The sequence below is a fragment of the Macrobrachium nipponense genome, chromosome 3 (genome assembly GCF_015104395.2).
Source record: "Macrobrachium nipponense isolate FS-2020 chromosome 3, ASM1510439v2, whole genome shotgun sequence".
NCBI lineage: Eukaryota > Metazoa > Arthropoda > Malacostraca > Decapoda > Palaemonidae > Macrobrachium > Macrobrachium nipponense.
In genome coordinates this window covers 123,063,703-123,089,447 of record NC_087202.1, presented here as the reverse complement: position 1 = coordinate 123,089,447, position 25,745 = coordinate 123,063,703, and the positions used below count along the sequence as shown (strand labels likewise).

Sequence of the window (25,745 nt, the reverse complement as noted above, 5' to 3'; positions counted from 1 at the left end):
CAATAAACCTAATGATAAAATATGAAAACAATCAAATGTAATACAGAAACAATAAAAAGTGTGCAGAGTGAGACGGTATAGTTTAACCATATGTATTCAACAAAATAGTAAATGAAAGAACAAAGCTTTCCACAATACAATTTAGCATAAATGATAACAAAATCATTCGTCATTGTAGTGATGTAAAGCACTTGAGATAGAGGGAGGAAGCGTTTATATTTATGAGGAATAATGAATGTATGATTTTAAGTTATCATGCATCGTGATATTGTTGAGGAGAGAAGAAAAGACAGTAACATCTCCACTATAATATGTACGTAAAAGCAGTGTCAGTTTACATAAAATAAAATGTTATTTCAGGATAAATTTAACATAATGATATAAAACATGAAAATCAAATGCAATACAGTAATTCAAAATAAAATTCATATTTGAGCCAGTGTTCGGTGCGCTGAGTGAGATGATAGAGAGGGAAGAGGGGGTCTGCTTCTTGTTGACTTACCAGCTGGGCTGGGATGATTATATTCGCCCATTTTTTCACTTACACTTGATTTGCCCAAATCACTTCTTTTTGTCACGGTAAAGTACCTATATTTAGTGAAAATTACTTTTTACAATTTTTTACCACTGTAAAAGTAACTCTGCTCCATGATAAACACACGTGCTGCGTTCAACTTCTGCGTGCCTTTGATTGTTTGTTTAAATGACTTCTTTGTGAAAAGTTATTTAACCACACTTTCCTTTTCTTGCATTCTTTTCTTATTACTTATTTGTTTGCAAAATCCTCAAGTTTATTTTAAATTCTGCTATTTGCCAACAGTAAGTTTATGTATTGTGGCATAATTAATCTCTTTCATGCACTTGAGGTCCAAGTGTAAACACATCAACAATCATACACTCTTGATAACTCTCACTCACAGGCACAATTGGACACACACTATTGATTCCTTTGATTATCATTGTAAAATGTGGATAAAATTGATTTTGTTACAACTTTTGCCTACTGCGACCATTTCGGTTTCCTCAAAGGGTTCCAATCTCTCCTCCCTCCATCCCTCAGCTGGCTGTATGCCCTTTTCACCAAACAGTTCGTAAATTGTACATGGAAACAAAATTTTTCAAAAATTTCACTTCATATATCTTACCGTTTTATTACTTTACACTCTTAATTTAACTTTTGAACTCAATAATAAAAAGAATGTGAAAAGGGAAACTTTTTTTTTTTTTTTTTTTTTTTTTTTTTTTTTTGGGGTTGGTTTGGAATTAACGAATCATATTGATTCCCTTTATTTCTTATGGGGATATTTGTTTCATGTTTTGAACAGCCTTCTGGAGCAGATTATGTTCAAAGCATGAGGTAGTATACTACTGTACAGTATTTTTAAGGGTACAGTAATGTTGTAAGATGTCTTTGAAATGATATAAAGGGCATGTTAGTATGATAGTTAAAGGTATATCCGGTGTTTGAACTATAGAAGCGTTTTTAGAAGGGGGGTCTAGTATTTGCGAATTTTAGGTATTTGCTGGCGATTGTGGTCCATAAACCCTGCAAATATCAAGGGTTTACTTTATGTGCTTGTAGGCCTGGACTTGGGATGAGGTTGTCCTATATGTAGCCACAACTACTTTTGACAGCTTTTAAATGCTAATAGAAAGATATAACAGTAGTAAAGTCAATGGATGGTGTGTAATTAGGTGAATTATTGGTGCTTTTATTATCAATGGCATAAAAACAAATAGTTGCTAGAAGTCCATAGCCACCTGTAATATGACTTTAGTCATTATTTTATTATGAATTTAAATTAAGAGGTATTATGTTACCAGATACTTTACATCTATCATCCACTCGACTTTAATTTAGTATATATTCATTTGCCCACTAATTTTATAAATAAATTAAAATGCCATCATATTAAGTAAATTTTGGCATTTTGATTTTTCAAATTTAGAATTTACAGAAAATTTGTACTATGCAACAGATTATCAAAGCAATCACATGTGAAGAGATATATATTTGTGGGGCTAGCAATGGGGTCTTAGCCAGCTAGTAAATCTTAAACCGACCTACTCCCCCCTACCCCTCCCCCACCCCCAGTCAATCTTGGCTTTACTTTTTCTTGGCATTTTGGACATACTATGGGAACAAAATTCAGGAAATTAGTTTTTCTGTAATTTTTTTGGTTAATTAAAAGATGTACAGTAGACCCTGGACCTTGATGGTAATCTGTTCCAGAAGAAGCATCGAGATGTGATTCAGTCAAGATCCGAAACAATTTTTTCATAAGGCATTTTTAATGCATTCTTGACCACCAGTTCCCCTAACCTTGCCTTTTTATACAAAATATTACACTTAAATCACAATCAAATAAATGCCGAGTTAAATAACATGTTATATTAGACTTCCTTTATTTTTATTTCGAAGTGTATACTGTATAAAAAAACTGGCCCATGTCCAATGGAGCCGTATTACCTATGGTTGACTGAGCACCATAGGCTAGGCTAGGTATAGTATGTACTGTACTGGGTCAGCACAAAACTTGTTGCTAACAATAAAACATTGACAAACAAGCCTAATTATTACAGTAAATTAATAAAATATTAAAAATAAGATGCTAAATCAGTCACGCAAATGCCTCTCATACTTCTCAGTAATCTCAAGTTCAATTTTGGTTCTTACCATTTTTCATTTTTCTCTTCTGCAATGGCTGTCTTGGGACCCATGATTCAAACAAAATACAGTACAAAAAGTCACAAAAACTGAGGAAATATTCCTGTACTTGCTTGATACAATAGCAGCAGAGTGAGCTTGCTTTAAACAACAGTGCCACCAACAATTCCAAGTAGTGGTGACTGACCGAAACATTTTTGTTTACCAAAATCATATGGTTCATCCAGTTGGATTCTGTTTTTATGTTAGAGCTCTGATGCAAAATTTACTTGATCAAAATTTTGCGTCAAAATCCAATTGTCAAGTTCTTATATGGTCGAGGACTGGGATTCTACTGTACAAGTAATTTATTTTTATAAAATGCATGATTAAAATCTCACTTGACTATTTTTCTACCTAACAGGGTACTAGGTGTAAATGTTTTTTGAAAATTAGAATCAATATTTGTTCTTACCTCTTTTTTTTGTGTTTCAGGATATGCAAGTAATCTAAAGGTATTGTACAGTGCCGGAAAACCCTCTGTCTCTAAGGCAGCTTCTACGAGACATATACCAAATGTTCCTGAGAAAGTACTTGATGCACCGGAGCTTTTAGACGATTACTGTAAGCAATGATTTTATTATGTTTTTGTGGGAATTTGTTTTTTCAACAGCTTTGGTTAATTTGTATAAGACAGCAGCCCTAAATTAGTTGGTGAAAATTAGAATTTTTAAGGCTTCTGAAGGCAGATTTATATTACTTTTCTTGTGCTGCCAAGAAATGTATTTGTGATACCTCTACTTGATTTACACAAACTCCTTTAAGACACACAGATCATCAGGTCACTTTTATTGGGTGAGACATGTAATGTTTCTTTCCCCTTCTTTAGCTTTTGCTTGCATTTTCTTCCTGAATTCTCGTCTGGTTTATTGCTTTATCAGTGATTATCTGGGCCTTCCTACAGGCTTTTTTGTCTTGCTGTTAACATATTTGTTCTGACTGTTGCTTCTCATCACAAGTATAAACCATTTGATGATCTCGGTCTATTGTCTGTTAGAAAACAAAATGTAACTTTTTTTTTTTTTTTTTTTTTTTTTTTTTTTACAGATAAATCATAAATTTATGAGTGCAGTATATAGTTTTAAGAGGTTGTGGTACAAATGATATTGAGAAGTGGAGAAAAAGGTTTACAGTCTAGAAAGAAACTGAAATAGACAAGATGAAGTAAGAAATAAAATAATATAGAAAGCAAGCAACCATTGTGTTACTGTGATATCCATCTAAGTTGCATTGATTAAAAGAATTATTTGATTAAAGAGGATATGGGTTTAGGAATTTCTTGCCATGTCCTGTGCTGTTCTTGAAATAAGTTGCAATGCAAATGTATTTGTATTAATACAATCAATCCATCTATGAGAACACTTATTATACCTTGCAATAGTGATGTTGGTTGTAGATTGCAGCTGCATTGGTTTTGGAAGTAGTTGTATATTAGATCTTCCATGAAACTATCAAAATAATATATGTACTATGTAGAAAAGGATAGAGTTAGAAATTTTGGGCAGTGGTATTGGTATGCCAGATTTAAATGTTGACTGCTTTGGTTTTCAGCATGGATCTGTTATGAATTTATGCTAGACAAGTGAAATGCTTAACTATTTGATAAGGTTGGCTGTGAATGCTTCATTAGTTAGTTCATTGTGAAGGAATTTGATTATTTGAAAATAATGATTGCATTTTGATAGAACCCTGTGAAACATCATGAGTGATCCCATACTGATGATAAATCTTTGTTAGGTATCAGTGAAGTTTGCCTTACCTTGCCAGATTGTCACCATTTTCTCCCAGAACTTTGTGATATAGACCCAGTTTACTTGGAAATCTGTTTGTTTTCTAGGTATTCCGTTTAAAATATGAATGATACAAAGAAAGTACTCAGATGCTTTGGTTTAATATTACAATCATAGGTGTCACTTATTGTTTGAACCACAGATGTCACCACAGAACCTAATTAAATTTTGCTCAGCATGTGGAGGAGGGCGGTACTGATTTCCATTTCTCATTATTATCATAAATGATTTATGTCAGACTTTGTAACAGTGCTGAATGTTAGATTAGTTTTCTGTTTTCTGTCTAGTGCACTTTTTGCCTGATTCCCAGTGTCGGCATCATTATCTATATCTTTATTCTATGGTTTCCAGGGCTTTCTCACTGTTCTTCATTATGTTATGTCCATGATGATGTACTTCCCTCATCTCTTAATCTTATTCCTCACTGCTGAAAGGTGGCTTCTCTTTTTATAAGTACTATAAGTACTGTTGTAGTCAGTATTCAGTTTATCTCATTGGGAAATTCCTTATCCTCTTAGGCAGGCTTGTAACACCCATCATGCTGCTACATCCTACATTTACTCTGTGGAAAGAGGTAAACCTTGGCATACTACATGGTTCAATACCTATTTGTTTTTTCTCCCAAGCTTAGATCCTAACTCTTGTACAATTTCTTCTTTTATTAGCAAGCCAGTCACTTTATTTTGGTTAAGCTCGACCTTTGTCTAATTTGACCCTTTTCCTTGGCTAGAAAAGAGCATTAGGTAGCCTGTCCCAGTAAAGTGCAGAAGAAAGGTAATGGAGAATACTCATTTCATGCCTAATCCCATGAAATGAAATTGTGAGGCTAGATATGTGTCAATTTTAATATTAACTGTATAGATGTTTTAAGGAGAGAGGTGCCCTTCCCGACTCCAATCCTCCCTATTGGTGTGGGCTTGGGGAAGAGAAAAAGTATAATCATTGCAAAGAGTAGCAATGCAAAGCTACAAATAATAAACTTTGGGGCAATCCCTTTCCCTTAAATGTGCACTAGAGAACATCAGTAATCAAGGTCAGGGTGTTCAATATGATCTTCCTAGTTCTTCTAAGACCAAGTTTGTAGAGGAGATTGTTTTGATATCCACAGTCTTGTAGTCCTCGGCTTAATTCTAGCCTGGGTTGTTGTTTTTAATAAGCATTGTCTAGCTGTTTCTAGCTGGAATGGCTCATCTCATAACACCAACTCCACTCCTTTTATCCAGTCCTGGGACCACCACCAAGTAGGGCTGGTTCTCCCCTCCCCTTTCCTTATGACAAGGGTCTAGTGATTAGTACTATTATAGAATGGTTCCCTGCCACCCCTTGTGACTATGTTCTAGTGATAAGGTGTTATGCTTCTGTAGAATGTCCGAGCGTATGTTCTCTTACCTGCTGCTTTCTTCTTGATGATTCGTTCTGCAGTCTGGTTCTATGTTTGACTTTATGCTTCTTCTTAAATGTAGTTCTGGATTAGTAATATTAATAGTCTCTCAGGAGAAGTTTTAACTTGACGAACGGCATAAAGTTTTTTTTTTTACCCCCTTCTGCTCTTCCAATGTATTAACATTTCTGCAGTCTCTTCCTCTGATTCTGCCGTTACGCATTACGTACTAGGTTATCTGCATATAGCAACCTTCCATTCTGCACTCATTTGTAGCTTCCTTCATTACTATGATTAGCAAGAGGGATTTTTTGCTGATCTTGGATAGATATTTTTAAGCTGATGGTAGTTTATGTTAGTACAGCATATGTACTGATTACTACTGGGAGCATTTACTTGGAATGGTAGAGAGATGTGTTATTGATGATCCTGTATGACTTGTCATCAGAAATGTCCTGGATGGGGTCAGTGATAAGAGCCAGTCTTTCATCTGCTTTTTTACTGGTAAGCTGATATTATACTAAAGGTAGATATAAGTGTAATAAATATATGAAAATCTGAGCTTAACATACAATAAAGGAATATCCTATTACATAAAGTTGAAGTAACAGAATCATAGCTTGTGGGGTAGCTCAAATATAATGCTTGCAGTACTGCTTATGGCTAACAGGTAACTCTTTGAACTGATATATTAATACAGTTTCCTATGCTGAGGAATTATATAACACCCCTTGTGCTTACATATGAGACATAAAACAGATCCTACTGGTAACTTTTGCTCTTGTGATACCCATTCAAAAGCTTATCTTGGCAGTTTTTATCAGATGCCTTCTCATGATACACAAATATTTGCAATATCTCTTCCTCTTTCCATGGTATTTTTATAGTTAAGAAGACAATCTCCCTAGTAGATTAGCCTTGCATACAACAAACTGATAATGTTTGATTTTAAAAGCCTTCCCTCAACACCTCCAATATTTTCAGTATGTTCTAGTGCTTGCATTCCTTTATACTTTTCACACTTAAGTGAACATCCTTTTTTAGTAAATTGTACAGTATATTTCACTTCTGGTCCTGTTTTTGTTGGCATATTCTAAGCTTTTAGCTTCGTAGTTTTAGATGTCAGAATCTTACACTGAGTTTTGGTAGTGACTGCTAACATAGCCTAGGCTTACTGCCAGAATCAAAACTTGAACATTACATGGGGCATATGCTAAAATCCTTATATATGTAGTAAAAACTTCGGTTGAACATTACAGTCTAATATGACACGAATATATATGGTAATATTTTTAATGTGACATATTCTTTATTACAGGTCTGTATGCTTTTCTTGAAGTGTACAATTGAAGAATGTCATGATCTCATTTTGTTATAGGGAAAGAGAACAGTCTCATTTGAAATATTTACGGTGATATAATATTTTTAGCATTTGCCCCATGGACTAAGCAGTTAAATCACTGGTGGAATCTAAAAGTATACTCTTATTAAAAAATATAAGATTTTTCCATCCATCCATACACTTGAGTCCCCAATTTAACTATTCAACTTGTACTTTGCCAAATCTCATTTTACCATCTCCCTCACAAACAAAGCCCCACATCAAGTCTAGAGAATGACTTTGTCTTGTTTATTACTTGTCGCAATAACATGGAGGTCCTGTGGTAAATCATTGCTGTTTTTGTATAATCAGATTTTTACACACATGTACATGAATTTATATTGCACTCTTGTGGTTGTAGTATTAACCAAGTATTGTGAGATCAACTGAAAACTTAAAATTTTCTTTCTTTTCAGACCTTCATTTGCTTGACTGGAGTGTGAATAATCACTTAGCTGTGGCCTTAAGCAGTTCTGTATACATATGGAATGCTGGGGATGGGTCTATAACAGCCCTGACTCAGGTGGAGGAACCAGATTACATTTGTTCATTGTCATGGATTAAAGAAGGTAAGTGCTTGTACTTGCATTATTGTAACATTTTTTTTTTTTGGGGGGGGGGGGGGGTTTCTGGGGGGGGGGGGGGGGGGGAGTTGCCTTTGATTTTTACCCATTAAGCAAATACTCCGTATTTTAATAAAATTAATCCTTTGTACTAATAGTTTACCCTTTTGCAAGATAGATGATTAGTCCACTTGAGCACTTAAATATTTTTTACAGATATTTATATTAGCCATGAGGAAGTTTTCGATGTTTTCCTTTAGAAGTGGAGAAATTCATTGTCATTGAACTAAGACATCACTTACACATGTTAGGTAAAAATTGAAAACATTTAGTAGCTTGTACATTGTACAAGCACCAAAATTCAACCACTTTTGTTAAGTACAGTACTACCATCAAATGAAAAAATGGCCTTGGAAGAAACTAAATGTTAGGCGCTCATCTTAAAGCACATAAATGATAAAAAAAAAAAAAATCGAATTTATGAAATCCCCTAAATAACCTTTCGGGAAATAACTAGAAATCCTTGAGTCTATGTGTACCACAACCTTCTACAGTCAACATCCCGCTGACAAACGGAGCGAAGTTCACTACCCTCCAAAAATCACCAGGGTGGAACGGAGGGAACGTGGACCCGTCAGGCATGCTCTGACCTTGCACCAAATTACTAGGAGGTGCCGGAACTGCCGACTCCTGTCTGAGACCTGCAATCAGGGAGTCCTGTGCACGTAAACGTTTAAAAACACCCTTTCAAACCTTGCTGCGACTGAACTGACTAAGCTAGCAAGACTACTGGCCTGATTTAAAATATTCGTGTTGAACAGGTCTTTGCCGACTAAAGGGGAACCTTCCAGCGCTCCCTACGGTACCTTATGAGGTATAAACATCCGACCTCTAGACGTTGCAGGGATGGGACTTGAGGGGCAATGGGAAGAGTTCTCTCCTTGAGGCCTTGGATCTCATCCTAGGTTTAATATGTGTATGAACCTCTGGAACCTGCCCAGGCCTTGGCTTTGTGTCTGATTGGCTTTTAAGCAATGGTTTTACCCGAAGGTTTTCTCTTTAATCTAGGAATCACAGAGAAGGAATGCGACCTGGGAGGGGGCAAACCTCCTGTGAAACCCATGAAGGAATTTGGAGTAAAGGGAGAGGAAGAATTAGAGTCACTCGAGGAAAGACCCCGGTGACCAACTAGGCTAGCCTCATTAACACTGTTACCTGTAACCATATCTAGTGTAATGGGCAAATCCTCACTAGTTCAAGTGAGACTTCTTCCAAACCAAGGTCTGGCAATTCTGCCTCTTGCTGTTCCATAACTGAATCTTGAATTTATTTGATAATTGGTGCTGCGACTTTTGTGTCAACGTATCCGGCAGCTTTCCCGGCTTGGGAGGCTGCCATATCTTGAGGTAGCATAAAAGGCTTAGCTACCCCTACTTTCTGTCCAAAACCTCCAACCCAGACCTTGAGGGTGGAGAGTGCAGCATGCTTAACAGACTGCTCTGTCTGTAATGCAAGGAATGTGTCAATTTCGAGTAAAATCTTTGAACATTATGCTTACATATGTTGATTAATTAATGTAATTTTAATTTAACAGGAAATTTTTAAGTTATTTATTTATTTATATACGTAATTTATTTGATTATTATTTAGTTATTTATTTTATTTTAATTGTTTATTTAGTTATCTATTTATTTATTTATTATTATTATTATTATTATTATATTGTTTTTATTTATTTATTTATTTTTTTTTTATTGTTATTTCATTTTTTTTTTTTTTTGTTTTTTTTTTTAACACTAATCCAAGTAGTGTAATATAATTCCATCACAATATGTATAGAACAAGCAGTGCGGTAACTTATCGAACAGGTAACCTGTTGTACAAGTCGTAGCAGGCAAAGCCGTTTACGTGATGCCAGACTACGGAACCGGGTAAGCAATACTGCGCACGGGGCATGGTTCCGGCAAACATCATGGTTGCACAGATCCTGTAGATCGGCAACCAGACACTGAGTGGACCCTGTAAGTGCAATAATATATGAGAACAATTGCACAAACTTATAGGATTATTATGATAATAATGTCATATTCGCCCCCGGAGCATGCCGAACTGAAATCATGAAATAATATATAAAAATATAAAAAATTATTGGTTATATATGTATTCCATATATTTATGTCCCGGGGACTATAATAATTAAAACCACCCGGAGCTGTATGACCCGGAGTGGGGGTACACGAAGTAACCCGGGACGGCCACATGAACTCGCAAGTTCCGTGGCAAAAGAAAGGAAAATAATATATATATATATATATATGTATATATATTATTATATTTACGTCCCGGGGACTATAATAATTAAAAACCACCCGGAGCTGTATGACCCGGAGTGGGGGGTACACGAAGTAACCCGGGACGGCCACATGAACTCGCAAGTTCCGTGGCAAAAAAGAAAAGAAATAAAAGGGAGAAATAAAATAACAAATATAATATCTCCGCCTACGGAAGAGAAACTTCCGTAAACATAGCCCTCAACGACTACCGGAGAGGCCTGAATCTAAATCCGCCTTATGCGGAGAGGAATGTTTTAGGCGGATGGATGTAAGCTCCGGAAGCTGAAAGAAGCAGAGCGCAACAACTCCACGGAAGCCGAGGCTGAATACGCAAAGCAATCAACACTCCGGAGGCGGCGGTCGGCTGAGAAGCGACACCACCACCAACCTAAGGTCCTGGAGGACCCTCTACTCTCTGCTGATGGGAACGGCTGTCAGCGACAACCGAGGCGAGAGGGCACACAACTACTGGGGGCCCCACTGTGAGGGGGAGGGAAGGAGGGCTGATGGGGGGGGTGGTACGATCACGTGATCAGCGTATCCTCGCAAACTAAAAGATTACGAGGAAAACGCAGGCATAGCCTATGTAGGCTAACCGAACCTACATCCAAAATATACATAGACAAAATAAAATCAATTACTTAAAGCTAAAAGAAAATCATGCTTTAACACGGGGGAAATGAAAATAAACTGTCGTAAAATATAAAACCGCAATGAAGGCCACTCGATAACAGGTGGGGTGGGCGCAAAAGGGGAAAAAACTACTTTGCTTACTGACAAAAACGATAAGAAACTGGCAAGCTTGACGAAAAGAAAAAAGGGAAAATTCTTGAATGAAATAGGACGGTGGATAAACGGCGAAGCACGAAACAAAGAAACGTGCTCGAAAGAAGACCCCCGTGAATTGAAAAACGTGAAAATAATGAAAAATAACAAAAACATAAATGGAAATCGGATCGACTAAAAACTGCCACCCAAGAATAAATAAATAAAATATATACATACATATATATATATATATACATATATATATACATATATACATACATACATGTACTGAAATATCACATGTTACAAGCAGAGAGGAAGACTACTCGAAGTCGGTACAATTCAAGCGTAAATCGGTACAATTCAAGGGTAAGCCGTAAAGGCGACTTGCCGCCCGCCCGCCCCCTATTTAAAAGTGACGCCCTAATAAAATCCTAAATAAAGGCAAAACGATAGGCAAATTATTCACTCCCTAAATATTGAAAAAGGGCGGAACCATACTTAACTTGGGTGAAGAGGTAGATGACGATCCGTAACCAGAATAAAATAAAAGAACAAATAGTAATATTCGAACGTGTGGAACACGGAATGGCTATCGAAAAGTATGACGTCACAGCCGCCTTCAACGGGGTAGCTAGGTGTGACCTATGGGTCGGCTCCCCGTATTTAGGGTCTTTTGATGAGGAAAAGGCTAATTGGAGGGGTTGCTGTGGTAGTGTTTAACACTCGCCCCAGTTTTATACCGACACCTTTTATATAGGTGAGCGAGTCAGAGGCTTCTGACATGTCCAATTTAGCAGTTCTCTGGTATTATAGCAATATTTTACTAGAAATAGTGCTAAAGCAGACATATTTCACTGGGCGACACGGCTTCCTCGCCCAGAAATAGATTTTTCCTACGTCAAAATCCCTTTTTTAGGTCATTACATGGTAGGTGTGTCCCTTTTTATTTTCTTTTTATTTATTGATAAGCTGTTTTGGTGTCAAGAAAAATTTTGTTGGTGGTGTCAAGAAAAATTTTGTTATAGACTTTGCCTAACATGGAGGATTGATGAATAGCAAGTTCCATTGTAATTTTGGTAACTGCTGTTAAAAAAATTTACTCTAACATGGAAGATCATTGAATAGCAAGTTTCATGATAAGTCTGGTGACTGCTATTAAAAAAACAGTAAATTTACATATGCATATTAACCAGTGGGTTGACAGCTTAAAGTTTAAGAGTTTAAAGCTGTGGATAAAGATAGGGAAGGAAGTTATAAAAATTTTTTTTTCCTTTTTAAGATTTGTGATTATTGTTATTTGATCATCAAAAATGAAATGTACTCTATCAATACATACTTGTTAATATGGCTAATGCTAGGCAGTGAAGGCAAAGTAACTTGAGTTATGATCAGCAACTAGTATGTAGTGCAGTATAGTACTTATGTAATTGTTTTGCAGTTGAGCCAGATGAAAGCTTAGAAGTGTGGCTTGGTGGTCTATTAAAACTGCTCTCTTATAGTAATGTCTGTTGTACAGGTAATGTTCTCGGAATGGGCTTAAGTTCTGGTCACACTCAGCTATGGGATGTTGGACAACAGAAATTGATTCGCACCATGGGGACTCATGAAGGTCGTGTTACTACATTGTCATGGAATTCATATATTTTAAGTTCAGGCTCAAGATCTGGTCAGATTTTCCATCATGATGTACGAGTAGCAGATCATCTAATTGGAATTTTGTCAGGTCACTCGCAGGTATGTGGTAGCAAACGATTTGGTTCAGCTTCCTGATGCCAGTTTGTTTTTCCAGTGAGATTTGGATAGATATCAGTTGTTTTATTTCTCTCTTCTAGTTCTTTGAGTCTATATAGCTTGCTTGTGGTTTTTTGTTTGTTAATTTGTATTGCTTGTGTGTTTTATGTTGTAAGTTATTTTTCTGAAGGGAATATGGTTGGAGGTGGGGATATAAAACCTGCTTATTGTTTTCATGTAGATGCAAACACATTTGTTTAAGGAATTCATAACTTGTGGTTTGTGTTTCTGTAGGTGTACTGTATATGTATTGAATATGTTTTTCAAGTATAGTATTATTTGACATGTGTGATGGCTGGCTTGACCACCACACAAAACACTAAACTTTTATGAAATAGTATTCACCAAAATACCATACTAAGTCCACAAAAGGTGGAATAGTATCCAACTTCAATAAGAGTGCAAAGTCAATTCAAGGGGACAAAGAAAATACTACAAAAATATACTTAATTTTAATACACAACTTTCAGATAGAAATAACACCTGAACCTCAACAATACAATAATTAATGAGAAACACTCACTCTTAAACTCCCTGCAAAAGAAAACAATTACACAATTAAAGAAAGGTCCTCAACACATACATACTAAAAGGGGAGAGGGTCCAGAAAGGAGGAGGCAAGCGAAAAGTAAGAATATCCTAACAAATACAATCTAAATATCCCTAACAAGTTCCTCAAACGACTTTATAAGTCTCCTCTTAAAGGACAATAAACTCCACGTCTGGAGGTTTAATCTGGGTGGCATGGAAAATTGATCCGAAACTATGGTGTTGGAAGGCTTTCACAAGCTCCACTTATGACGTCAGCAGAGGATCACAGGTCGTGATCTCGATAAATAATTATAGCTATAAATATTATTACCTTGGGACAGAGAGGTCCCCTTGGCTTTTACTGAACCAAGGGCAGTACACAAAATGCAGAATAAAAGGTTCTTGCTGCAGAGTAAGGATATCCAAAAAGCTATACAGCTTCAAAACGTAGCTCTGCAATGTGGCGAGGAATAAATATAGTTCCAACAGCAATAATCGTGCCCTTCAAGGTTGGAGGCTCAGACATGTGAAAAATAGTTCTCGAGATAAAGAAAAATTACAACACTGCAAAATATTTTAATTTTGTAGAAAGTTTCAGGATATTCTTATTTTTTCCTTATTACATACATATAGATTATAAATAAATTTCCTTTTGAATATGTCTTTGGGATGGCTGAAAATCTCGTTTGTGAGGTATACAAGATTTGTGATTAAAGTTGTAAAACCAGAATGTTGTAAACTGCATACTACTCACTATTATTATTTTTTATTTATGTTAGATGAGCGTAGTGAACTTGGCCAATTTCTTGAAATGTCATATTCCCTGTAAATTGAGATTAGTTTCAGTTGTTTGGAAAAATAGGTGGAAATACATAACTAAAAACAGTATTTCTGACATTTTGTGTATTTTCACAACCTTCAGCTGTAGTTATTGTTGATGAAATTGGTTCAGGGATGGTTTTACTCATGATTCCAGCTTACTTTTATTCTTAGTATTTTTTTATTGAAAGTATAGCTATCCATTTTATTTTGTTGTATGTTATGTTACATGTGAAATGGAAGTTGTTGTGTCAATCAACCTGCCCGTGCTTGGTATCGTTTTGGAGCTGGATTGTTTCTGAGCATTGTTATTCATATTCATCATCATATGTTGAAAGGCCTTTGTTTATTTTTCCTAATATATATATATCAAATCCACATTAAGACAAGGCCAACTCAGTCTGACAGTAATGACAAAAATAACCACAAAGAAAAAGCAAAGCTTAATACATAGGCATTTTTTCTAATATAACAGTAAGTCTCTAGGCATTTTAAAAAATAAAATCTCAAGCTTAAAGGCATTGAATATGGATACATTTCATAAAATTAGAAACTTAAAAATTAATTTTACAATTTCCACATCAGAAAACTGCTACTATAGTTTCTTATAAATTTGTTTGTAAATTCCAAAGGCAGGAAATGAATCAGAGCTAATGACTTTGTATTTAAAGTAAATTAAATAAAACTGTGATCTCTAAAGTCCAGTAGCACACCTTGATGCTTTCCAGTCAGAATTATATTTTAGGAGAGAGTGTAGCTTCTTATAATGTAAAGGACAACCATGGTAGATCTAGGCCTTGGATAAGGCGAGTTACTGAAATTGTAAAAATGTGGCCTATTATCACTAGGCAACTGTATAGTTCAGATATGAATTGTTTTCGTAATCACAGGAAGTTTGTGGCTTAAAGTGGTCTCCTGACGGACGTTTACTGGCATCTGGTGGTAATGACAATCAAGTAAATATTTGGGAGAATATGAACACAAGTCCTCTCCATACATTTTCTCACCATCAAGCAGCTATCAGGGTAAGTTTTGTTACTTTCATTACAGCAGTGACAAAAGTGTTCTGTGAACTAGCATTAATGTCAGATGAAAGAATTTGCTGAATTTGTCCAGTAATCTTCCTTTATGGATCATTTTAGGGGCATCTTTCATCATTCCTTTTTGTTCTCCAAAAAAAAAAAAATTATATCTTAGTTTTCAGCAAGTTAAAAGACTGCTTGTCTCTAAGGATTTAAAAAAATTTTCTAATGTGAACCTTTCTGAAATAAAAAATAATCTAGTTCTTTAATGGTTGCTACCATTTGCAATACTGATTTAAATGATGGAAGTAAAGTCATACCCTGAACTTAACGCAAGGTTAGGTTCCAGAACCCCTCACGCAAGTTTAATTTCGCGCAAGTTTGGCACTGTCTCTAAAAATGCTAATAATTGCTAATTTCTAGAGTTTAAACACAAAATATGAGCCTAATCATGCTAAGCTAACTTTGTTCCTGTACAAAACAAACCTTCAGTCTTAACATGAGGATAAATCTTCTAGCACCAGCTGGAAAACTGGTAAAATCAATAAAAAAAACTTTGTTCACAAGGAACTATTGGCATCTGTGCTTGATGAGCTCTGTGGGATCTCTCACAATGCCTTTGCCATCTTGTGATCACATCAGTTACTTTCTCACCACCTATAAGAGAGGACACGTTTTGCTCTCTGTAATTTGAAGCCCACTTTTTCTTTTCTTTTTCATTGTTTCAGTGTATGTGATTCCTGTGGGTTTGTATAGGTATCTGGATATCATGGATCTTTTTACCTCCCCGTCCAAGGTTTCTTTGGGATCTTGCAGTAAACAGAGGAAATGCTAGAATATTTGTGGGTTTCCTTGTTCGAGGTTTTTAACATCAATGGCCGTGGATTTACACCTAATGTGTAGTAGGTGCAGATAAAATGTATGTACAATTACTAATCCTTGTTCTGTATGTCGTTTTTTGTCGGTGGGACAATGGAAAGTTTATTAGAAGGTAAGTACTACAGGAAAAAAGAGATAAAGCCATCTTTGGATGGAGAACTGCTTTAATCTTCTTTTGTTCTGCCTAGTCGTGATGCTGATCCAGGTGTTTCTCTGCCTTTGCTAAATGCTTCCCATACCCTGTCGGGTTCATCCAATGATTCGTTTTTAGATGCATCAAGAGGGGTTTTGGGAGGTTTTTGTACCTAATTGTGCTCCTTCCTTCCCTGGGAGGATGGAGGAAGCATCACCATCTATGCCGTATGTTTCAGCTACGGATGTGCACAGAATGGAAGGTATGTGGGTGGTGTTAGGCCTATCAGGGGTACCAACCTTTGATGGCTTGTTCACTCGCTACATAGAGTCAATTAACAACATCATAAATTTTTTAAAATAAGACAGGTTTATTAAATAGTCTAATTTTTAAAATTTTTTTATTGTTGTTTAATTTTTTGTTCCCTTCTTTTCCTTCTTCTCAGGATTAATACCTGAGAACCAGCCCGAGAAGAGTCCACTTAAGACTCAGAGGTCTGGAAAAACTAAGCCCTATTAATAATTAATAATACATAGAGTCGTGCTTCCCTCCACGGCCTCCCTCGATAAGTGTCCCTTCTTCCCCTGGTCTCCAATTTATGGGGGTGAATGCCACGACATCTGTAGCGACACATATCATACCAGGACCACAGCATTTTGCGGTTCCCGTAAGGTTACCAGCATCAACTCCACATTTTCCATCAAGTGCGATGACGTAACAGCCTGGACCCTCAGTAACGTCACAATCCAACATGGTGACCATCATGAGGTCTCAGCTTCCTATCACCCTCGCATCTTCAGTGTCGGCGAATGCAACTACGTTTTTGGATTCGGTGGCACGCACTTTTATGGAGAAATTGCAAGCGTAGAAGAGAAAATTTATAAGACTCAAGTCTTCTATTTCTTCCTCTTCAGGTTCGCTGTCATCACAAGCTTCAATGACGGCAGTACATGCTTCAGTTAAATGTTGGAGGATAAGGGACTTCGTGGCTGTTACGACCCCTTTGGCCGTAATGCAGGTTCTTTATACTTTAATAATCACAGGGATCGTAGGTGGTAAGAAAGTACACAGGGTAAGCGGAATGTGGACACAAACACCAGAATAAGATTAACAGTATTTAATTATAAAGCACACTTAACACTAAATCAGCCTTGTTATTAAACTTAATAAATATGCACAATAGCAATAACCAATAACGGGCTCACAAGGATACTTAATACTTAAAAGCTGACCCTAACAAAGCAAGGAAAGGACATAATATGCCAAAGGCTCAAATAATAATACGGGCCCAATAATGAAAAACCACTAACCTATAACTATAAGAATGAAGGAAGACTAGAGAAAATAAAGACAGGAAAACCTTAAACCTCCTACCTAACTGAGTTAGTACTAAAATTAAAACTAATTCAAATAGACATTCTGAGGGGCAATAAATACCAAATACCCCTAACTCAACACAATATATATATAAATATAAATAGCTATAATTAACCCTTAAATATTGCATAAGTCCTACGTTACAGAGACGTGCACAGGAGTTCCTGGAGGTCGCTTCAACCTCCCAGCAGCTATAGGGAGGAGCTCGCAAATTGACCAGGTAGACACAGGGGTCGAGTTCAATCCCTAGAGACAACACAGGATAATCACCTCTTACCTGGCAATTGCCTCCCTACGTGCCTCCTCACGAGCCCTCAGCTCTCCTGGACCAGCAGCTGGAGATGGACAACACAGGGCCGTGGTTGGCGTAACGCCTCCTACGTGGCGGGACAGCGACGACTACGTCTTCCGCCAAATCCTCAGACGGGAAACAGGAGTACAGGGGCATCGCAAGTGACTAACACCTGCGAAATCACAGCCGTGATCTAACTCCAAAAAATGCACATACGCCGTAGATGGCTCAGCACATCTACGCAAAAGCACTTCCAAGGGAAGGTCCGTTGCAGTAATCTCCTCTAAAAGTGCTTAAGATTAATCTCCAGAAGGTTGCTGAGAAAAGTGTGTGTGTCCAAAAGCTTAGTCGCCCGAACTATCTTAGGCCGGCCTCCACTCACCGCACTACAGTTCATTCCAACTCGAAAACAAAATAAAAACAATCATTAACACGATAGTTAGGTAATTCACAACAAGAGGAGGAATCACTGAGCAAAACCACTTAACATTACGTAAACGTAAAAAAAAAACACAGCTGCTGGACTGAATATAAGAGAACTCTTAAAACTAAGGTACAAGGTTGATTTAAGAAAGTAAACAATAAATTACGTTAATTTGACAGTGGCTGATCCTTGTGCCAAGAGGAGGAGAATAATTTCTTCTTCTAGCCAGGACTGTCACATCACTGTTAAAAAGAAAGCTCAATAAGTAGTTGTGAGTGCCAAAACAAAGAATGATGGCTGTCATTCTAATGTGACGTCACAGCTGAAGAAATTGATGGATGTTGGGGTGGAAGCTGCTGTGAGTGTGGTTGGAATATTGGCAGTCTGGATTCATCAGTCTACAATAGATGGTAATCAGGTCCCAGTCTCCTGTAATGCCATTCAAGATGAGGAGGAAGAATGACAATGCTGTAATTAAAAGATCAAATAATACAGCAATGGAAGTTTCTCCATTAAATGAGAGAGTTCATTCTTCTAATAGACTGAACAATAGTGAAGTTGTGGTTCACCCCAGGGCCGGAAGTTTGAGGTCAAGACCCCTGATGGCTGCAGTTGACAACTGTGGAAATGTTTATGACTGACACAGATTTACAGGAACCGTCACCCTGGAGGAGTAAATGGTTTTCTCGTTCTCGATCAAGGATTAGTGAAAGGTATCGATAAACATGTTCAACTGGTGGATAACACAGGTGCCACCGCCATAGGGTAATTAAGTGACCATGAATCCCCCACACATTTGTCTGATGGTAGGAGTGATATCCCTTCCTCGGCAGCCAAACGGAATGTTTTGGAAGTAGAGGAAGTAGCAAATCAGGAGTTTCCTGCATCTTATTTGTAGGTTACTGACTTGATTTGTCATTTCAATAACCTTTCAAGGTGGTCTGAAACTTCTTCCACCACAGCTTCAACTGGAATTGAAGTGCTTTAAGGACCAAAGAAAGATGCATTACAGAGTGTGAATGCACAGGTTTCATGGAAGGCCGATTCTTTGCAATCGAATAGATTGTTCAATTTTCTTCCCTCCCCTCTGTATCCCACCCCTTTTGCTGGGACATAGGAAATGTTATAAGACACCTGTTGTTCCTGTGGTGGGAAGGCATATCAATCCAGATGTTGTGTGATTGTGATTAAGACCTCGGTTGATGTTAGACCAGGTGAAAATGGACTGTCACTCGCTCACCTGTCAAGAAGCTGCTACATTGGAATCAATGGCTTCTTCTATTTTCCAAACCGCACCATGGGTCAGTTGTGGTAGCTAAGATTACCTCTTCAGATTCAACTAGGAAATTAGTGGACGAAACAGCCTTTATCAGGTTGCTTCAGTCTGGTTCCAAAGCGATTTCATATTTTACAAACTTAGTGGCAACGTTTGGGCTAATATACTGTAAATGAGAAGAGATGCAGCATTGGTCAAGCTAAGTCGTTCTGTAGATGTGGATTTTCTGTTAGCTCTTCAAAATGGTGATATCCTAGAGTCACAATTTATGTTGCCAAAGGACTGCCAAAGGACATAATAGAAAAAGCAATTGATTCAAGAAGGATGGATACCAATGATAAACTGGTTTAGTAAGCAGTGAGCAAGTTGACAGGACATTGCCCTGTGGAAATAAGACAGGGGCAACAAATATCCCAGAAGAGAATAGTGAAAACTAATCCTTCCCATAAGATGACGAGACCTTATTCTCCAAGGAAGAAATTGTCACAGCAGCCCTTTTACAATTGAGCTATTAGAGGAAGGGAGCAGAGGAAGGGGTGCAAGATGATAGGCTAGGCACCTCTCTACTCAGTCACACCAGTGGGTAGTGGATGCTCTGTGAGTGGGCTATCTGATCCCATTCGACTTCACTCCACCTCTTGCAGATCAACCGTTACCACACCTTTCTTACACTCCTGGGTCTCAGAATTTCCTTATTCTGCAAAAGGATGTGAGGAAAATGATGGAGAAGGAGGCTGTAGAGCAAGTAGTAACTCCATCAAGTGGATTTTACAGCTGTACTTTCCTTGTCCCCAAGGCCAGTGGCAATTGGAGGATGGCAATACCATGAATCTTTTCATCAGGAAGACTAAATTAAAACTGAAGACCCCAAGGATAGTTCTAGCTGCGGTCAGGGACAAGGTTTTATGCTGACAGTAGACTTGAAGGATGCTTACTTCCAGATTAAAGCCATCATTCTTCCAGGAAATTTCTCTGATTCAGTGTTGCAGACAAGGTATTTCTATTCAGAGTTGTGTGTTTTGGATTGACATAATCTCCAAGTGTTTACAAGTATATTCACTCTCGTTCGCAATGGAGTAGGATGCCCTTCAACATCATGGGACAATCTCAGTATGACTGACTATGATAGCTCCATGGCCCAAGCAGAATGGTTTCCAGATCTGCTGTCTCAACATTCAAGAGGTTCTGAGAGAGACCTACTGGGCACAATCTGCTTTGTCAACCTCATGAGGAGAGGTATCATCAGTCGATAGTCCCTATCTCTTCAGGGATGAAGACTATCAAGTATGTCCTGTGGGCGAGAGGTTTTTCTTGTAGAACAGCGTCTCAGATGACAGGTTATCTCTCGGTCCTTTATGTCCATGTACCAGGGAAGTAGTCCGTTTATTGTGATTGGTGTCGTAGACAGGGTTCCTCTCCTCTCAGAACCTTTATTCAACTCAACAGGTAGCCGATTTCCTAGTTTGCTCAGAGCAGAAAAATTACTTTTTGTTTTGGCTATAAATGGCTAACAAAGCTGCTTTGGTTTTAGTACTACGTGTGAAGGACACGGATATAACTACATCTTTGGAGATATCTAAGCTGATTAAGCTTTAAGGAGTCCTGTTCCCCTAGAAGGTTCAAGTCTCCATGTTGGGATTTGACTCTTGGACTGAGTAGCCTTACTTGAGCCCCCTATGAAACATTGTGACAGGCTTCAGATAGACTTTTGACCTAGGTGATGGCATGAAAGTAAAATGAACAATGACTGGTCCCTTTTCTGTCTTTACTTACGGTCAATATGAAGACTGTTCCATCATGAGCTGGAGTAGCAAAACATTCCTCTCTTCAGCAAGGAAAGTGAGGGATGATGATAAACCCATATAAATGACTACATTGGTTTGTTATTTTAAAATACATATAGATCTTCATCTTCTTTGTATGCAATGAACTTTGGGATTGTACTGGAACCTCAGAAGTCCAAACCTAAGTTATACACATACCAGGTATCTAAGGTTCAGAGGTGTAGGTCTTCTTTCTAAGAATTCTCTTATTACAAGAAGAATGACCAGGTGTGGCAAACCTCCCACCAAGAAGAATAAGTCTATCCTAACGTAAAGACCCCGGGTTTGTTCTGTGTATGAACAACTGACAAATTTTAAAAATAATTTGTAATTTTCATAAATAACAAACCAGGTCTTAACATATAAGGCCCACCTCTAACCACCCCTCTGCCAGTTTAACCTGGGAAGGAAGAATAACAGATGCCACGAGGCCCAACTTGGGTCGGTGGCTGTTCCACCTAACTCGTGACAGAGGGCAGATGCCACCAGTTCCTTGCATATACAATTCTATTGAATTTTTCACCAGTTACAACTGGTGCTAGAAGATTTATCCTGATATTAAGACCAGAGGTGTGTTAGTTATGAAAAATACTAGTCATTTTAATAATTTGTCATTTCAAATTGTTCTCTTCAGACTCCTGGCCCATTTCTTCTGTTTGGAGGCATCATAGACCAATTGCTGGAATCTATATAATTTCGATTTTAAATTATGCTTGTAGCTGAATGAGGAAGACCTGTCTTAAATTTTCAACTAGTTTTTCTTTGTTGTCAAGTCAACATTGATAAGAGTTAAATTTATAGATCTCAGAGCAAACAGGAGTGGTAGTTATGACAAATTGAATTCTTGCTTGTAGAGTTAAGTTTGTAATATGGGCGAGTGTTTTGAAGGGAGAAGTGTATTGGAAATAAACTGGAGTATTTAATGATTTTTCTTGGTTTACATTGATGATATAAGCCTCAGTATACATCTTTATGATTAATAATACCAAAAATATAATGTGTCTTAATCAAGATATTTTACGTGCTGATGTAGTGTATTTCACTTTCTTTTTTCAGTGCTGTACTTAAGTTTTGTGTAATATGTTTTGTTCGGCTATTTAATTTAGAAAATATTTATTTATTTTCATGTCAATGGATAAACAGTGCATGAATGTTTTTCCCCCCTGGTAATTTCCTTGTATTTCAGGCTGTAAGTTGGTGTCCTTGGCAGAACAACATTTTAGCAACTGGTGGAGGAACAGCTGATCGTACCATAAGGCTGTGGAATTGCACAACTGGGCTTTGTTTGAAAGAAGTCCTTACTAATTCTCAGGTAAAGTTGATCTGACGTGCAAACTTTTTTTTCTTTATAGTATTAGAAGGATTCTTTTATGCATGCCATAAAAGAAATACAGTAATATGTACAGCATAAAGTGGATTTGTTTGAGATGCTTGTGATTGGATCTTGAGAACCTCTGGTTTTTAATTTCATTAATGTTTGAATGCATATACCCAATACAGGCTTTCTATTGACCAATTATACAAATGAACTCATCATCATCATCATCATCATCATCATTTAAGTTTTCAGTTTCAGACTTACTCTTCATGGGAAGAGACAAAAGATGGGGTTTTAACAGTCATCTTTTGCCCTTTTTGGGTAATTTCATATAAATCTAACCTACATAAATTCAGTTAAGTGAACTATCCAAATTAATAAGATTTACATGTTCATTACAACAGCATATTGAGTAAATATAGGAAGATAAATAGAAATTTTCATGAAAAAATGCTTAGAGTTAATGATTTGTGGCAAATCAAATTCTTAGGCTTTGTAATGCTTGTCCTTGATCACCTTCAGAAAGCAATGTGTTGCATGGAAATGCCATTTTGATTTTTGAAAATAATTATATATATTAATGAATGAAGAAAATAAAAATTATTTAAATTGAAGTTTGCCAAAAATGTTCAACTAATGACAGTTGTCTGAAGTCTTCAGTCTTGAGAGAATTATTGTATGCTAGAGAATTTATAGACAATAAAAGCTGAACGGGAGGTTTTAGCAAACTGCCGAAAAGGGTGTCCAGAAACCGGAAAATAAATATGCATCTAAAAGACAGATACTTAGGTTGTATAAAGGATTTAAAGTGTACTGGGACAGTTTGTCGGAAAAGTAATGATGTGCTTGTAGGACAAAGAGAAGTAAGGTTCCCTGAAAATCATCAGAAAAGGACATTTGATGAAGACCTGGACCAGATAGTCAGGCAGAAAGTGCACTTAAAAAAATGGAAATCGGTGCACCTCATGCAATGCGCTGCAGGCATTACTTAAGGTTCTTTGCAGTGTCCCTTCAATCCCTAGCTGGAACCTCCTACATTCCTTTTGCTGTACCTTTGTTCAGATTCTCCCTTCCACCTTACTGTCCACTCTCTCTTAACAGTTGTTTCTTAGTGTAACTGTCAGATTTTCAGCTTGTTACTCGAAAACCTCTTTTACTATGAATTTATCATTCAGTTCCGAATTACCTCATAGGTTCCAGCGCTTGGCCTTTGGCCTAAATTTTATATAAAGTATTCCATAACATAAGGGAAGGAAGAGAATGCCTCAAATTTAACCTTACAAAAGGAAATCCTATATGTTGAAAATTTTGAGCAAATTAAGCAGCTTAAGCTAATTTTACCTTTCTTGTAATGTGTTCTCACGATAAAATAGTACGAGGTCTTAAAGACTATCTTAGGATTTGTAATAAAAGCCTTTGTTGAGCTTACCTTTACTACTCCCACATCTCATAACAGGTTGTCATCACAAACAGTAAGGGAAAAGTGAGAGTAAAGTTTTTATTTTAAAATAATACTTGTAACATATGTTGAACATTGAGTGGGAATTTTATGATCCTGATTATACTTGTTCTTTGATGCATTCCTGCGTTCTGTTCTTCCTCCCATTAGCAATGGTTTAAAATGCATTTTCTTTGTTGTATTTTATGGCACAGCTTTAGGTGTCAAATGCCTTGAGCTTTCCAAAATTAACTTTTATTTTTCCCATCTCATTACTGTCAATAATCAGAATGAATGAAGTAACTAGTAGCAATTATGCAGATCTAATGTATTAAGAAGATGAAAAATAACAGCAAATGCAATAGCACATCAACTTGACACATGCACTGGGGTTCAGGCTTTCTTTGTTAAGTAACAAAGATTCTGAGGTACAACCTGCACTTCAATATTTTTCTAGGTATCCTACAGAGTTCCTAACCTAAACTAACTTGTAATTTACAATTAAAATTGATTTTTTCATATACAAAACAAACGTTTAGTCTTAACATTAGGATAAGTCTTCTAGTGCCAGCTGGACAACTGATTAAAGTTAACAAAAATTGTGTACACAAGGAACTATTGGTATCTCTGCTCGATCACAAGCTATGTGGGAGCTCCCACAATCCTTTCGGCATCTCATGACCACACTAGTTACTTTTCTTACCACTTTTAGAAAAGGATGTGCTTTGCTCTCTGTCCTTCTTAAAGCCAGTTTAGTGTGCTTGCTTCCCTCCCCCCCATTTCTTTCTGTGCATCAGTGTGTGGCTTCTGTTGGATTGTATGAGCTAAGGGATATTATGGATCCTTTCAATTCCCCCGGCAAAGGTTTCTTCGAGATCTCATAAGAAACAGGAAATTCTCAGGTATTAGTGGGTTCCCTTGCTCAAGATTCTTAACAGATCCACACCCAGCGTATAATAGGTGCAGAGAAAATGTATGTACAATTACTAATTGTTGATCCGTCTGCTATTTTTGGTCTGTGGAACATGGAAAAGGTTTTATGACAGGGGCCAGTGCAGGAAGAGTGAGACAACGCCACTTTTGGATGGTGAATTGGCTTTATCTTTAGTTCTGCCTCATTGTGATGCTCATCCATGTGTTTCTCCATCTATACCAGATGCTTCCCATACCTTGTTGGGTTCATCCAATGATTCTTTTGTGGATGCATCAGGAGGGGAGCATCTCCATCTTTGTCTTGTTTCAGCTACAGATGCTCAGAGGATGAAGGGTATGTGGGCAACTCTAGGCCTATCAGGGGTACCAACATTGGATGGCCTGTTGGCTCACTACATGGTGTCATGCTTCCCTCCAAGGCCTCCCTCCATGGGTGTCCCTTCTCCCCCTAGTCTCCACTTTATGTAGCAATGCATATGGTACAACACCACAGCATTTTGTGTCTCATTTTGCTGTGCCTGCAGGGGTACTAGCAAGAACCTCGCATTTTCCATCAAGAACAATTACATCACAGACTACTCCTTCCATCCTCACATCTTTGGTGTCGGCAAATACAAATATGCTTTCTAATTCACTGGCTCACACATTTATGGAGAAATTTCAAGTGTCAGAAGAGAAAATTGCGAAGACATGTGAGAAGAAAAGATGCGAGTCGTCGTCTTCTTACTCCTCGTGTTTGGTGTCATTGCAGGCTTTAGTGAAC

At 37.3% G+C, this 25,745-nt stretch overlaps 1 protein-coding gene across 1 annotated transcript in view; it reads left to right on the top strand.

Annotated features, from left to right (window-relative positions):
* Nucleotides 1–25,745, top strand: part of LOC135222021 (cell division cycle protein 20 homolog) — a 225,595-nt gene that overhangs the window by 194,024 nt on the left and 5,826 nt on the right. The window contains 5 exon segments of the mRNA XM_064260147.1: nt 3,143–3,271; nt 7,676–7,828; nt 12,443–12,660; nt 14,958–15,092; nt 22,480–22,605. Of these exon segments, the coding sequence (XP_064116217.1) occupies nt 3,143–3,271; nt 7,676–7,828; nt 12,443–12,660; nt 14,958–15,092; nt 22,480–22,605 (761 nt within the window).